The sequence below is a fragment of the Drosophila santomea genome, chromosome 2L (assembly GCF_016746245.2).
Source record: "Drosophila santomea strain STO CAGO 1482 chromosome 2L, Prin_Dsan_1.1, whole genome shotgun sequence".
NCBI classification, from domain to species: domain Eukaryota; kingdom Metazoa; phylum Arthropoda; class Insecta; order Diptera; family Drosophilidae; genus Drosophila; species Drosophila santomea.
The window spans coordinates 3,639,959-3,654,878 of NC_053016.2; the positions used below are offsets into that span (position 1 = coordinate 3,639,959).

A 14,920-nucleotide genomic window follows, 5' to 3' on the forward strand; every position below is an offset into this window, starting at 1 on the left:
TCCCCCAGTTGAGTTGGAAAAATGACGAGAGAAGAAGCCAAATGACAGGTGGAGACCCGGTTCCAGGGCATGACATTAGCACAGATGCCTAGTTGCCTCTCCCTCGCCTCATGATCATCATCATCATCGTTCTGAGACAGTCTTTCGCCTTTTGACTTTGTGACTTCTTCGCACGATTTCTAAATTTCTGGGCATTACGCTTTTGTTTTTGGGGTTTCTACTTCTAGCAATATTTAATTAAATTTTCCACATTCTTCGGCACTTCAAGTGGATTTCTTTCATTTGAGGCGTATCATTTCATATCAGATTCTGTGTGCGATTTGTGTTCTCACATTCTTGCACGATCGGTTCGCAGCAGTGACATTTGGCATTATACGGTTTATAATGTCTGTATTTCTACACCATTATTGCCGATTTGTGTTTTTGGCTTCTTATTTCGGACCAATGACCGGACCGGGACATAATACACATACAAATACATACAAAACAACAACAACAACAACAGCAACCAAAACAACAACAACAAGAGCAACAGCTGCACAGGAAAACCACAAACCGGAATTCTTCAAGTGATCTTTGCGTTCAGCTCGAGAAAACAAAAAAAAAGAGCAAAATCCAAGTCTCCGTTTCTGCGTCTCGTTCTCTCGAAGTTCGTGGGTGTTTCAGCTCATTTTCATCGCTTAATGCGAGCGCTTAAAGAATTCACTTTCACTTTTAATACACTTTATTCCAAGAATTTGCGAGCAGTTCAAAGAAAATTAACACGAAACGTTTGCCGATCTCTTTCAACATAATTTAACACACGAGCGGAAAAACCGAGCATGGGAAAACTGTGCGGTTTTGTTTACTTTGCTTGCTTTTATTCAGATTCAGAACAGCAACGAGTGCTATTTATGTAAGCATTATTGTTGGAAATAGCTCAAAGGCATATGCACTATGATGCACAAGGCATTATTGTAATTGTCCGGTTTGTGGCTTTTTATTATTAATTCACTGGCGGTTGCCATATGCAAATATGCAATGCAATAAACCGTTAAGTACACACACGAGGGCGAATTGGAAGTCACGACAAGCGAGCCGAAGAAATGGCCAAACAAACACGAAGTGGGTGTTTTGATTTCTGTTATTCCTGTGCTGGATGTGATATTCAAATCCAGGTGCACTTTTCGCAACCGAGCGCGCATGCGTCACACACGTTCTCTCGCTACGCCGCCTGCCGGACGAATGACGAATGGCCCGAAGACGAAGATCGGCATCGGCATCCGAAGCACTGGAGCATTACTCATTCGCATATTCAACTGAGCGATCGGATGAGAGAGCAGAACAGCGACAGAGACAGATAGGGGAGACAGCTGAGCACGTTTTGTTTGTTTGTGGGCGAGAGCCCCAGAGATCGGGGGTTACAAGTGTGTGTGTATAAGTGTTGGGGAGAGCGAAAATACTCACACATACAGGTAAGAGCTGAACGAAATCAAGTGCTGTGCACTGGGGAAAAAGGTGCACTAACTTTAGAGCAGGGTATATAGTTATAATAGCGTAATTTTCTGTTTTGATCTAAGAATAATATCTAATGAGTAAAATATGTAAATATTATGTTGTATGAAACTAGACTCTTATTAAAATATTTTTAAATAATGTGTTTTCAAACTACTCCACTTTTTCTCCCAGTGTAGTTATAGAGCGCCAAACCGGCGAACTGGTTTGGTCCTAAGTGACAGGCCAATTCGCTACGCGAAACAAAAAAGATTCGAACGTTATCATCTGGAAAACGTAACCATTCAGAAATGGAACAATGAACGTGCAGAAATAATTATAGATCCCGAGGTCCAGTGACCTCAGAGCCAACGCGCATTAAACTGTTGCCTAATCAGGTTCGCATTTATATAAAATATATTCTTCGACTTGCTAATCGGCGCAGAGTATCAAAATAAATCGTACATCCCTTGAGATATGCCAGTTTAATCAGTAGGGTATTATATGAGAAGTACTTCCTGCTTTCCTATCGCGAATGCGTTTTGCAGGGCATTCGCCAAGTGAGCAAGGCCGAAACCTTGCAGATCTCGTAAACATCTGCTGTTTGGCTTGGCGATCATATGCAGTTTTCCTCTCCGATTTTCTCTCAACTTGAAGTATCATATGTGCGGCACTATACCCATATGATATATAGACAGTTGCCGTGACATCTGCTCATCGGTTTCAAGTAGCGGACATTGGTGCTTCGGGTTAAGGAAGCGAAAATCCCAGACGATGATGTTGCAAGATTGAGGAAGCATCCTCTTCCACCAATTCATCTTGCCACTTGCGAATGCATAATTCGACTGTTGATTATCATCATTATTGTTACTTTTGTGCGGTGCATAATCTCCAGTCGTCTGCGCGCAATTAAAATGCTAATGCTAGTACGTAAATTAAGTCGGCGAACAAATTAACACGAAAGGTACACAGAACTGATGCGAAACCGAACCCACTTCGAGCAAATATTTAAAGCAACAATTAACCACGAAGCTGAAGTCAAAAGGCCCACAGCACACACCCTGAAATGGAAAAAAAAAAACTAGCCCAAGAAAAACGCAGTAAAACGTGCAAAAAACTATTAAACAAAATGCCGCTGGAGTCGACAGTCAGTTGCTGACATTTTGCTGCAAGGCGAGACTCTGAACTTCTCTTCTTCTTTCGGCGTGGGTGTGACACAATACCCCCGAAACCTCCCTCATATCTCGCAAAACTGAGTTCCAATCCCAGCCCACAACTGAGGCATTCCACATCTGGCCCAAAGCCGCACGTGCAACTAGCCAAACCCAAGAAGTAGGTGCTTATCTGCGCCAACTAGTTGCACGATCTTGGCGGGGCAAGGTGGACACATAGGCATGCTTAGGTATTCGCAAGGATACAGAAAATATTTGGCCAAATGCAAGTGTTGAAAAGTATTAATTAGGCATTTGCAAGGATACAGAAAATATTTAGCAAAAACAAGTGTTGAAAAGTATCTGTCTATTAATGCAGTTTATTGCTCATTAGTGGAAACAACTTAAATTTTAGTTGTATCGTATCAAAATCATTGATTACTTAAAGTGAATCAAATTGTTTGTGTTATAAATCAAAAATATATCTCGATTATATTTCACTTTGGCATTGATGAAGACTTATAATAATTAACATATACAGACACGCATTCTACATGCATTTTACACCTGTTTGCTTGCATTTCCCAACCAAATAACTTTGCATACTTTTTGGCTGCAAATAGGATATGAGGTTTTAGCTTGAATGCACTGCTTAACTTATCAATAAATATATTTAACACAAAATATTAAAATCCCTAACAAAATATATATTTATACTCAAAAATGTACCTTCTAAAAATACTTAAGTGGATATATCCCTGATTTATCTACAATTTCCGCTGACATTCCCAATCAAATAAAAGATAGATCACAAGTGCTTGAACTTTGAACTCACCTTCCATGACATAAACAATGCTTCCGACATCTCCCTCCTTGATGATTAGATTCTTGGCTGGATATTTCACCGGGTACATGCAGTCGACGATCTCGCGGATCTGCGTCAGATCCAGGTTCTTCATGAAATCATTATCCAATATGGCAGCCTTGATAAGTTCACGGGAGCTGCAAAGCGATATATAAATGCAATTAGTTGTGAATATTGAATATGGCAAGTGACTGCCAATGAAATGAGCAAAGGCAAGAGTCCAATTAATTTTCCGACTGACACATATAAATCGTTTTATCTGGTTGGCCAGTTTGGCTTACAAGCCGCGCAACAAGTTGTGCCCCCAAAAATTTTGCGGCATTTTAACTCCATTTTTTGGTTTTATTTTTGGAGCCCAATGTCGATGGATGTTGGCATGTGCGCAATCGAGCGATATGAAATTAATACAAATTTGAAAATTGTATGCTTCGGCCTGGGAAGAGGGGGTAGTGGAGGGGTAGATTGGTTATTGGTTATTTTGGGGGAGTGGGGATCCATATACCATGCCATGCTTTGCCATGTCGGCAATGCCTGTAAATGTCAAATGACTTTATCTGTCAGCGAACTTGACAACTCGCCCGAGCCGGAGAAACGAAACAGTAATGGGAATAGAAGCTGTGGATCGGATAAAATTGGTAGCCAATGCTGATACCCTGGTGATTAATTAAAGCCAGCTACAGCTAGAGCACTGCCAGTGTGGCCAACATTTTGTGTGATTTAAAATACTAAAAATACTAGAAACGGTTAAGAAAGAAACTATGATGGAAGGGATTAATGTTAATTAAATCGATTCAAGTGTGTTCATTAAGTTTTATAGTCGTATGAACTATTTTTGTATGTTTCAATATATCTTTTCATAACTAAATCCATTAAATGGGCCCACCAATATCTGATTAATAATCAAGTTAATCACGAAGGCGTTGCCCAGTCTGTCGTCGATGGGATTGGGGGCCAATTTGTAAGCCTCGTTTTTGGCGGCAATCTGAGTTGGGAGAAACCACCAGCTAACTGATTGCCCCGAAATCTGGTGATGAGTTGGCTTGATTCGGTGCACTGGAGTGGGGGACATTTTGGCCAAAAACCGACAGCTACACCCAGACTGCGACACCTGTGGCGCCCGTTTGGCGGGTATGCATGTATCTTTGCGGTATTTTCGGGTACGCCACACAGCACTCACAATTAAAATTTAATAAAAAATAATAAAATGCGAAAAAATAAACCGTTTTATGTTTAATCGATACCCTAGTCACGACCGTTGAGTCTGGGAAGCGACAATCTGTAATAACATGGATCGTTTTTTGGCTCGGTAAGGTATTAGATTTCAGCGCCCCACAAATCGAAACTAGTTTTAATAATGGAGTTGAAACTAAAGAAGAAGGAGGCGCACACACTCAGAGAAATAGAGACCTAAAACATATAAAGATATCCTTGTATTAGGATAATCATAAATCAATCTGCTTGACGAAACCCTTAGAAAATATCTCCTTAGGAACATTTTGGAGTGCTTATTTAAATACTAATAATAGGCTGTTAATTTTATTATTAAATTTATATATTTTTTCCAGTGTAGACGAGTCGCCCGAGGCGGTGGGTCGCTCTATGGTGTTGGCCCCGTGGGGTTTTGCCAGCGGAGCACTTTTTATATGCCTAAATTAACATTTTCTGTGGCTGCAGCACCACCACCACGCACATGCGTAGCACAATGGCGGTGGTGCAAGTGGTGCCAGTGGTGCCAGTGGTGCGAGTGCTGCCAGTGGTGCCACTGCGTGTACGAGCCAAAACAATTAATAGCTTCAATTAGACCTACGGGCCGGATCGCTCGAGCGTTCCAGTTGTCGGAAGCTATAACCATTCATATGGCTATATTCGTGCGTAAATTGAATTTGAAATTCGAAATGTGTGCCAAGGCATGGAATGAAATTGGCTGCACCTTAAGAAACACACAGCAGCTTGTCCCCAGAGAGATCTCCTTCAGATGCGGGTGCGTTCAGCGTTCAGTTCAAAACTCACGAGACTGGCAAACTGAATTGAAAGTGCAAATACTTAGCGGCTAAGAGCAGTTGACAATAAAAGCCAAGTGGCGTCTCGCCGGGGGAATTGAAAATGGAAATTGCGCATAGAAGCCAGCGCCAATGGAAGCGACAAACCAACTGCAAAGTGAGCTATTTTGGGTGGGGCTTGATTTTTGGATCAATCTATAGCCACACATGTGTAGTATATGTTATGTGTATTTGAGACGGTTAACTATCTGTGAGATGGCAATCAAGGCTTGTAAGGCAAGGAGGTGGAGACTTATCGGGATTGGGTTGTGAAAAGAAAATCTGCACGCCAATTTGATGTTGTTATACAAATTAAATAATAGTTAGTAGCTAACAGCCGTTATAAGTGCATAATAACTGAAATCACATGGTTTTTTCCTTGTCTAAAAATGTGAGTGCTTTATTATTGTAGTTTCTGTTGATTTATTACTTGCAAAAGCTTCTAAAACTACAATTAGTTAGCTGTATTAGTTGACAAGCAAAGACAAAGTAGCTTATTTTATCTGTACAAACTTCTATGGTAATTTAGTGTTCCCTCAATCTGGCAATTGCTCTAATTGCATTATAATTGCCTGACCCACAAACTGTTTGTTTGCCATCTTGACCGTGGACACATGTATGTGCAACATGTAGCAAGTTCTAACAGCAATGCCCCCTGCCAGGCACGCCACTGCCTCCATGACGCCGCCCCCCTGGAAACTGCACTGCGAAGGCAATTTCGCACAATTTTCTGGCATTATTTATTAGATGGCCACGTTGAAAGCCAACAAGCGACAGTTGCGTGGTGTAAATGGCCACAAAAGTACTGAGACCAACCTCAGTCTCAATCCCGATTCCACAGATATACGCAGATATATATATATATACATATATAGTCGTGGTGGAGGCCTACGGCACTTTTGATTTATGCCATGCAAGTGTCAAAAAATGTCCTGTTGCACACACAAGCGTCGCCGTCGGCACAGATTTTGGCCAAAGATAAAATGCACCTCAATTGGCCGGCTTCGAAATGCAATGTCTATGGGTCCCCCCCTCCCCCCTTCATCCATCGGTTTTGACCATTCAAATGTTTGAATGCAATTGGATTTCGCGAATTTGCCGGCGATTTTTTGATTGTGTCAACAGCTTGGGGTCATAAAAATGGCCGATTTAAACAAATTTGCCGCATTACTTAGCGTCCGATTCAGATAATCTAAACTAGCTCCGTGTAAAAATCGAAGATAAATATTAGAAATAAATGTGTATTGCATATAATTTTGGCATTCAGGCCTTTAAGATTACAGCAATAGTAGCGCCATGTTCTTAGGAATTTTTTTTTTAATTTTAATATATATATCGTTCTTTGGACGAATCCTGAACTCTAATTAAGGGTTTGCTTATATTAAAATAAAATCACAAAAGAAGAAATGGTTATTTTTGGAAACCTCCTAAGCTTTCCATTCTTTATAAGCACCCATTTAAAATAGGAAATAGACATTTGTTTGTTTACGCCAAACGCAATGATAATATAAATATATTTATTTCAGCTTATCCGTAACGATGGGAAAATCGTGGAAAGTATTTTAATTCTGGCGCATACAAAATGAATCTCACTGATATCATACAAAACCCTATGAAATTAAGTTATAGCCCATAAAAATTAGTCAGAAATGTGGATCAACAATTTTCAGACAGCGCGTGTCGCCATTCAAATGAATTGTGATCGCACATGGCCCAGTGTATTATTGAAAGGCATTCAGGAAACAACATCGCCACATAGCCAAAGAATAAATATTTATGTTTTCTTATGTTTTTGCAGCAGACAAAGTGGGGAAAGCTGGCCAAGAGCAACGACTTCCAGTGGGCAGCAAATGTGTGAAAAGTGTGCGAAGCCGACAGAATCTGCCCACGCATTTTCACAGATTTAATTTTATACTCGCCTAATTATATGGGTATATAGGTATAAAGGTAAGCTAAGTATTTCGGAGTGACTGCAACGAATTTTGCATGATCGAAAAATACACAACAGAAAAAAGTGTGTTAAAAAATCGCGCATAGAATGAAACGAATGTGACGCAACGCAGCGTGAGTTGGCTGCCAATTGGCAGCCTCTTTGTGGGCTGCAAATCATATATGTGGCTTATATATTTTCATACGGACTTTTATATCCGAGTACTGACACTGCCCAAGGCCACCAGGCTGATAGGCAAGGGGCTGGTGGGTGGTGCTTGTTGCAACCGCGCCTGTCACCCCAACTCAATTTTAATAGACGCATTTTGTGGCAGGCGACGACAGGCGACAGGGCGCTGCCCCCAATATATGATTAAGATCGGCGCAATGACGCCGATTCTGAATCCGATTCCGATCGTTATCGTTGCGGCTATATAGCAGCTCGTCTAAACTTTGCACATCCGTATTCGGATCGCCATATTGCAGGGCCAATTAGGTTCAACTGATTTCACTGTGCCAGAGGAGAGAGCGACAAAGTGTTATGTTTTCATAACTAACTCATATCTTGGAGTTAAGCAAACTGGTTTACTCTAGCCTTTGATCAAAGTACAATATAGTACGATAAAAAGGCAGAGGAGTACTACGCATACTAGGTGCAAGTACACTCATAGTATCACTGATCACGCGCCCTGTGGCTGAGCATCGTAATGTAAACAAATATAAATAAATGTACAATGTGAATATGAATAATATGATGGCCTACACATGGAGCCTTCAGTGGTTAAATGATTTGACATAGTATCTTATATCTATTACTCACCGCTCATCCTTGTCGTATTTGGGAAAGCTGACGTGCTCGAGGAGCAGTGAGGACTCGCTCTGCGGTTCCGCGGAGATACCCAGCGCCCTCTGCCTCTGGAAATTCTGTCCCGACTTGCGGGTGGCGCCGGTGGCGGTGCTGGGACCACTGCCGCCACTTCCGCCGGCTCCGGATCCGGATGCGCCGCCCGTGCCCGCACAGCCCGCCGCACTGCTGCGACTGAAGGGGAAGACACTCTGGAATTTGTCCAGGTGCGACTTGAGCTCGGCTATTTCGGTGTCCTTGAACTGCAGCGCCCGTTGCATCTCCTGTATCTTGAGCTCCTTGGCCTGAATGATCTGGATGAAGCGCTCCTCCTGCGGCGAGGCGGCCACATAGTTGCTCACTATGAAGTTGGGATCCACCAGGCCCACCGGCGAGGGCGTGGCCGAGCCACCCGAACCGCTGGGCGTGCATCCCGAGATCCGCAAACTCTGCATCTGCTGCTGCAGGTTCAGCGTGGTGGGCGGCTGCAGTTGTGTGGGCGAATGGCAAGTGGCACCGGGTATCGCCACCGGTTGACTCGATCCCGGACTGGGCTGATGGTACAGCACCGGACTGCCTTGGCTGGTGTACAGACCTTGGGTCTGCGCCTGCAGTTGCTGCAATTGCTGATAGCGCTGCTGCAGCTGCAGCTCCTGTTGGTGCAGTAGGCTGCGGGGATCCTGGTTCAGTTGCTGGGCGCCCGAGGGCGGTGTGCCATAGATCAGCGTGTGGGTCAGCACTTCCGAGTGGGTGGGCGGTGCTGGTATCAGTCGCAGACCCGACGCCGTATGCTCCAGTCCTATGAGACCACCAGCCGCCGGCAAGGTCACAATGCCACCCACCAGATTATTGTTGTTGCTGCTGCTGCTGATGGTGGCTCCACTCGGATGGGTGTTTGTGTTTGTGTTATTATTATTATTATTGTTGACGATGCTCACCAGACCCAAGTCGGTTGGGAACTGATAGTTGGCGTTCGGCTCCTGCTGCATACTGGCTGCTTTTCGTAACGCCTCCGTAGTATTCGAATCGGGTCGCCTCGTGTTCAGATTGCGATCTTCGGCACTGCTGTGCCGGCGATAGCGTTGCTGTATCTCTATCGATGGCGGGGCAGCGGGAGGGGGTATCTGTATCTGTATCTGTGTTTGTATCTGCTGCCGCTGCTGCTGCTGCTCTACGGGTTCTATGTGCTCTACAATGTCCGGTGGCTTGGCCTCGCTCCTGGTATTTGTATCTGTATCTGTATCTCTGTCCCGCTCCCAGTGCCGATCGATTATCGCCGGCTGCAGCTTCTGGTAGTCGGCATAGAACAGATTACTAACTGCCTGCTGTGGTGGTTGTTGTGGTGGTGGTGCTGATGATGCTGCTACTGGGACATCCGCTGAACGTGGTGGTGATGCATCTACAGTGGTGCTGCTGTGTGGTGCATTGGAGTTTTGGGCTGGCCGCTTGGTTGCGAAGCACAGCCGATCAAAGCAGAAACGCATCCAGGCGGCTTTCCTGATCAACAGCCGCCACGGAAAACTCAATCAGCCAGGCGTTGGGAGCCCTGCAAAGTAATAAACCAAAGAGTGCATAAATAAAACGAATAATAAATACAGCAAAATATACAAGCAGATAGTAGAATATAGCCCGCAGTAAACAAACTGAAATATTATCTATTTCCCATTGAAAGTTTTTTGCGTGCGGCTTTTATAGTTTTATATATTCAAGTAAAATTGTAAACATGATTCACTTTGAGACAGAGTGCCAATCAGGCTATTATGAAATCTAATCGCAGGCTAATCAGTCGCAATGAACTGATTTACGATCGATGGTTTAATACGATTGTTAAATTAACAATTTTTGCAGGGGAATGAACAATGCTTTTACACTTAAACCAAAGTTTTATTACAATAAACTCAATGTGTTTTTATTCCCAGTGTACGAATGCGTGTCCACATTCCCATGGCTGGCAACAATTATCACAATATTCAACGAAATTCGGTTATCATTTCCCCTGGATACACAACTTGTTGGACAACTTGACAATGTCTTCGCCGTTTTTTATTTTTTTTTGTTTTTTTTCGGGCGCCGACACGCCTTAAGCCCTTCAAGATAAGACAGCCGACAAATTGTCGACGCTCTCGCTTTGTGAAAGAATTTCAAATGCCAAATGCGAAGCTGGCACATTTTTTTATTATTTACATATTTGCGTGGCTTTTGCTATTGTTTTCGGACACGTTTAGACAATAATTCAAGTGGCATGAGCGGGCTAAAAATAAATCCATCTAAAGTTAAACATGGCCTGGCCAACTTATAAACAAAGCACACTGAAACCCTATAAACAAGTGTGGCTGGTTTCGGTTTCCACTTCATGTGCGAATTTTAATCGAAACATAGAAAAAGCAACCCAAAACTTTTGCGAGTGGGACGATCACTTGGGTACCGAGTGGGTTAACTGAAGATCTGGAGAGCTACCAAAATTATTTTTGCGGCTAAACATGGCCAAAAGTAAAACGAAAAGCTGCCGAACAAGATCAACCTGACAGGTTAAGAGAACGCTTTTTTTATGTGGAACAGTGGATGTAAGCTTGACTTTTTATTATTATTGCAAAGTTAATCAAGAAAAGCTTAAATACATATACCAAAGAGATAAACATAAATGCATGTCACGCATTTATTTATGATGCTGTGGAAAATAATGTCGCCAAAAAACTAACATCTGCCAGAAGTGAGCACAAATAAATAAATTTAATCTTATAAATTATAAACATTTTTTTCTAAGCTTAGGAAAGGCAAGACAAATTGAGCACATATAAAAATTAAGTTATTTTAAAGATATACACAAATTTTATGGGCATAAAAACGATGATCGCTTAAGCAGCATGCTAAAAAAAGAGTTTGCAAAAAAAGACAAAGATCCGTTCGGAAACCCGTTCAAGTCCAGATAGTTCGGCGATCATTTGTTCAAGTAGCTTGATTCACCTCGATGCTGGGCTCATCCAAGTGGGTATTTGAGAATTCGCCAGACTCTTGACTTCGATTACAGCGAAAACGATCGCTTTAGACGGCCATTAGCATGTTAATGATCGCACCGCCGATTAATGTGCGATTCGTATGCCGTGCTATTTATACGCCGACACTCCATAAACAATGCGAAACGACATTGAGGTGGGGGTGGTGGGTGGATGTTTCGGAACTCCCAGCGGACGCCCTCAAAGTGCGGGCAATTATCGATCAGTAATTACCCGCAAATTTGCTAAATGCAATTCTACATCTACACCACACCAAAATAGCGTAGCACTGAACAACTACTGACACAACAAATTGAGACAATTGTGGAAGGAATTGTATTGTGTGCGCTGTCTGTGGGTATTTTTTTTATTTATAGAACACAATTGACGGGCCACTCAAAATCATCATCATCATCATCATCATCGTAGTTCCCCGCATATTTTGTGGGTCTGTTTCATGGGTTTTCAATGAATTCGCTGCTCGTGATCGGAGGCAGCTTTTGGGCCACTTAAGCGCAATTACGATTGCAATTTGTTTCCATCTCGGGCGCATAAATAAGCAAGAGACAGGCAGAAGACAGACGTGGCGTATACGTAATATTTTCAACGATTTTATGCTTTTATTGTCATTTAAGAGATTCCCGGTTGTGCTGGCAACACTGGCGAACAGGTTCCTGTTTAATTTGAATTAGTATTATGAAAACATTTATTAAACGGCACCCCGAAAACTCGAAATCTTTCAAATGTCAACTCGCTTTTTGGTGGAGGGTATTAACATCGTTTGATCGCGAGTTCATTCATGCCTCTGATAACAGGCCAAAGTCGAGTCAAGCACACGATTGCAGAGAATATATACATATATATATATAAATATATTGCTTATGAATAATGAGTAATTGTAGGGAGGTCTTAGCATCGTATCGCTGACCATTTAGGGAAGTTATGCGCTTCGGCGTGACTGGCCATGCAAATTGCGAGTTGCGAACAACTCACGATGGCAGATAGCGCAATTAGTGTGTCATTATGATCGCAGATAAGGATGCAGGTTGTGAGCAGTCTACAATTAAAGCTGTTGGCCAGCCAATTTACATAGATCGGGATCTACTGATATCTCGAGCTGGAGAAGAGATTGATATCTGCAAGATATTTAGCTGCTGCTAAGGTGTTGAGTCAAATGAGCTCCATTTATCTTGTTGAGAAATGAATCATTTGCCAAAAATTATTTATTAAAATCAGAATAGCAATGGAATCCTGGAATCCGTACCATTTTGAAAACAATCCTTAACTGAAAGCGAGTTAAATCAGACAGCTGGCATCCTTGAGTTTTGCGATCCATCAAAGTCAATTGCAATGATCAACATTTTCCCGAACGTTCAGCTTGGCCCCATGGCAAATTGTGCTCATCGTCGTTGTGGCTAATCAAAAGTGACATTTGCGATCATCAGGAGATCCCAAACAAATATTCCGAATGTCCCGGCTGTCAATCAGCGAAAGAGACGGCAACAGGGCGGGACGAAAGAGACGGGCATAGAAGTGGGCATGAGTGGCAGGCGGAGACAGCATGTTAAACACCGGTAGCAGCAAAATAACAAAATAACAACATAACAAATAGCAACATCAACTTAATGGGCATGCCAAAAATGCGCCACATTCGAATCGTTTAAACATTTAAACATAATTAAGCGGTTAGTCAGCCAATGACGATCTTTCCCTCGAATTGAGACATCAATTGAGAGTTATGTCCGCCGTATTTGGAAACGCCATCTTCTGAATACATATACATTTGCTTCCAGACTGCTATAATTATAGGTTTCAATTACTGGCGAGTGCCAGGCGCTTCCTCAAAACGGCGAAACAAACAAACAAACACACAAGAAGCCGCTCCAAATTGAAACAAGAATTCTCCGGATTTCTACTAGAAATGATTCTCGCCCGGAATTCATTCCATTTCAATCCATTCGATTCGATTCCATTTACGCCGTTAGCGTGCAATTATTCAAGTTATTTTCAATTTCAATTTCAGTTTTTGAATCTCGCTGCTTGGTTGCTTCGTTTGTGCAACACAAACAATCAATAAAAATGTAATAAAAATTCAACTTGAAACGCGAGTCTATGTCGTAAATTTCACAAGAAGTGTGTTTTTTTTAGACTGACCTGAACCCCTGCAAATAAATAAATACAAAGCAAAGCAAGTGATTTAAGTCCCCTCAAAATCGAGCCAATGTCGAGGATCGTATATATATGTATGTATATATGTTTGTATTCAGTGTAATTTGCGGCTAGTTTTCAGTTTTCTGTCGATTTGTTTATCGTTTATTTTCGGCTTACAAATGTTCATTAGTCCCGGCGACACGTCCGTTGATCGATCGCCATGCCGAAGGCAATTGATCGCCTGATAACACTCGAAAGACTCGAAAGACATTCAGATACGGCCAGACTAGTGACTCGATTTAGGCGGCTAGTGGGCATTAAGCGAGCGCTCTAACTACGGATACGGATACCACATTTTGTATGGCGAAAATTGGTATGAAACGCACGTTCAATCAATTAAAGCCTTCTCGCACAGCTGGATTGCAACTCCACCTGATTGACAAAATTCGCAATCGCAATCGGTTCCATTTTGGAGGTGAATCACCGAAGGTTTCGGAAGGGATTATTTGGCATTTGCTTGGAGCGACAAAAAAGGTTCGCTGAAGGTATTTTAAGTACCATTAGGCCTACAGTTGTCAGAAATAAAACCCAGATGGGCACTTAAATAAATATAAATAGCAATAATATATTCAGTGCTGCCTTTTGAATAATGAATTGGTAAAAACTCCAAGAGTCAAATGGCAATCGGATCCCAAATTTCATTTTCCAAGTCCAGAAAGCATTCTGTCACATTTCAAACCCTTGTAAAATAGTTTGTTTACTTGTGGTACTGATAATTTCAGTTTCTTTCCAGCATAAAGACAATTATAAGACCATAAAAGTTCTTAACAACAAAAATAAACCAACTCCAAAGACCGGCGGCCTGTGATCAAACAAGTTCTAATCAAAGCGTTTTTGCTTATGAGCCACTCAAATTACTCGAGACTTTTGCCAGTCATGTGGTAATCCAATGAAAAATGGATAAATAATTATATGATATGGCGATGTGTGAAGAAAACCAAAGTTAAAAAATCCAAGAGGCTCTGCTTATAAATTACTACCAATTCTTTTTTCAGGACCATTGAAGATAGCTACTTTTTCTTCCTAGCTAAGTAAAACTAACTTGCTAAACTCGTAAGAATGCTACTGTATGACTATTGCCATGGATCTAACATCTTTATTTAGACGCCGCAGTCCGTTCGTTAATATAGAGTTGTTAAGGCATTCCTAATGATCCTAACGATGATCAAACCAGCTAATCAACCGTCACACTTTTTTGTACATAGCTCCCAGTTTCCGCGGAGGAAAGCCACTTGACGACCATGGATACAGTTCTGGATTCTGGACCCCACAACAAGTTCGGATCTGCTCTACGAGAAGTTCTGCCAGTTATGCACAGCGAGAAAATATCACCCACTTGGGCAGCACTGTATTTTCCTTTATAACATTCCTGGTTTGACAATTTCAAGATCAAAGTAGTGACTTTCAGTATTGGA

At 42.1% G+C, this 14,920-nt stretch overlaps 1 protein-coding gene across 3 annotated transcripts in view; it reads right to left on the reverse strand.

Annotated features, from left to right (window-relative positions):
• The window catches only part of LOC120443812 (cGMP-dependent protein kinase, isozyme 2 forms cD5/T2), a 30,189-nt gene that overhangs the window by 9,062 nt on the left and 6,207 nt on the right, over nt 1-14,920 (reverse strand). Inside the window, exons 3-4 of one of the 3 annotated variants that reach the window (XM_039623152.1) lie at nt 8,278-9,847; nt 3,460-3,626 (exon numbers count right to left, since the gene is read on the reverse strand). In XM_039623152.1, the coding sequence (XP_039479086.1) occupies nt 3,460-3,626; nt 8,278-9,785 (1,675 nt within the window). In that variant the 5' untranslated portion in view covers nt 9,786-9,847. Of the gene's footprint in view, nt 1-556; nt 1,231-3,459; nt 3,627-8,277; nt 9,848-14,920 lie in introns of those variants that run through there. The other 2 variants (XM_044005694.1, XM_044005693.1) reach the window with 2 other exon arrangements.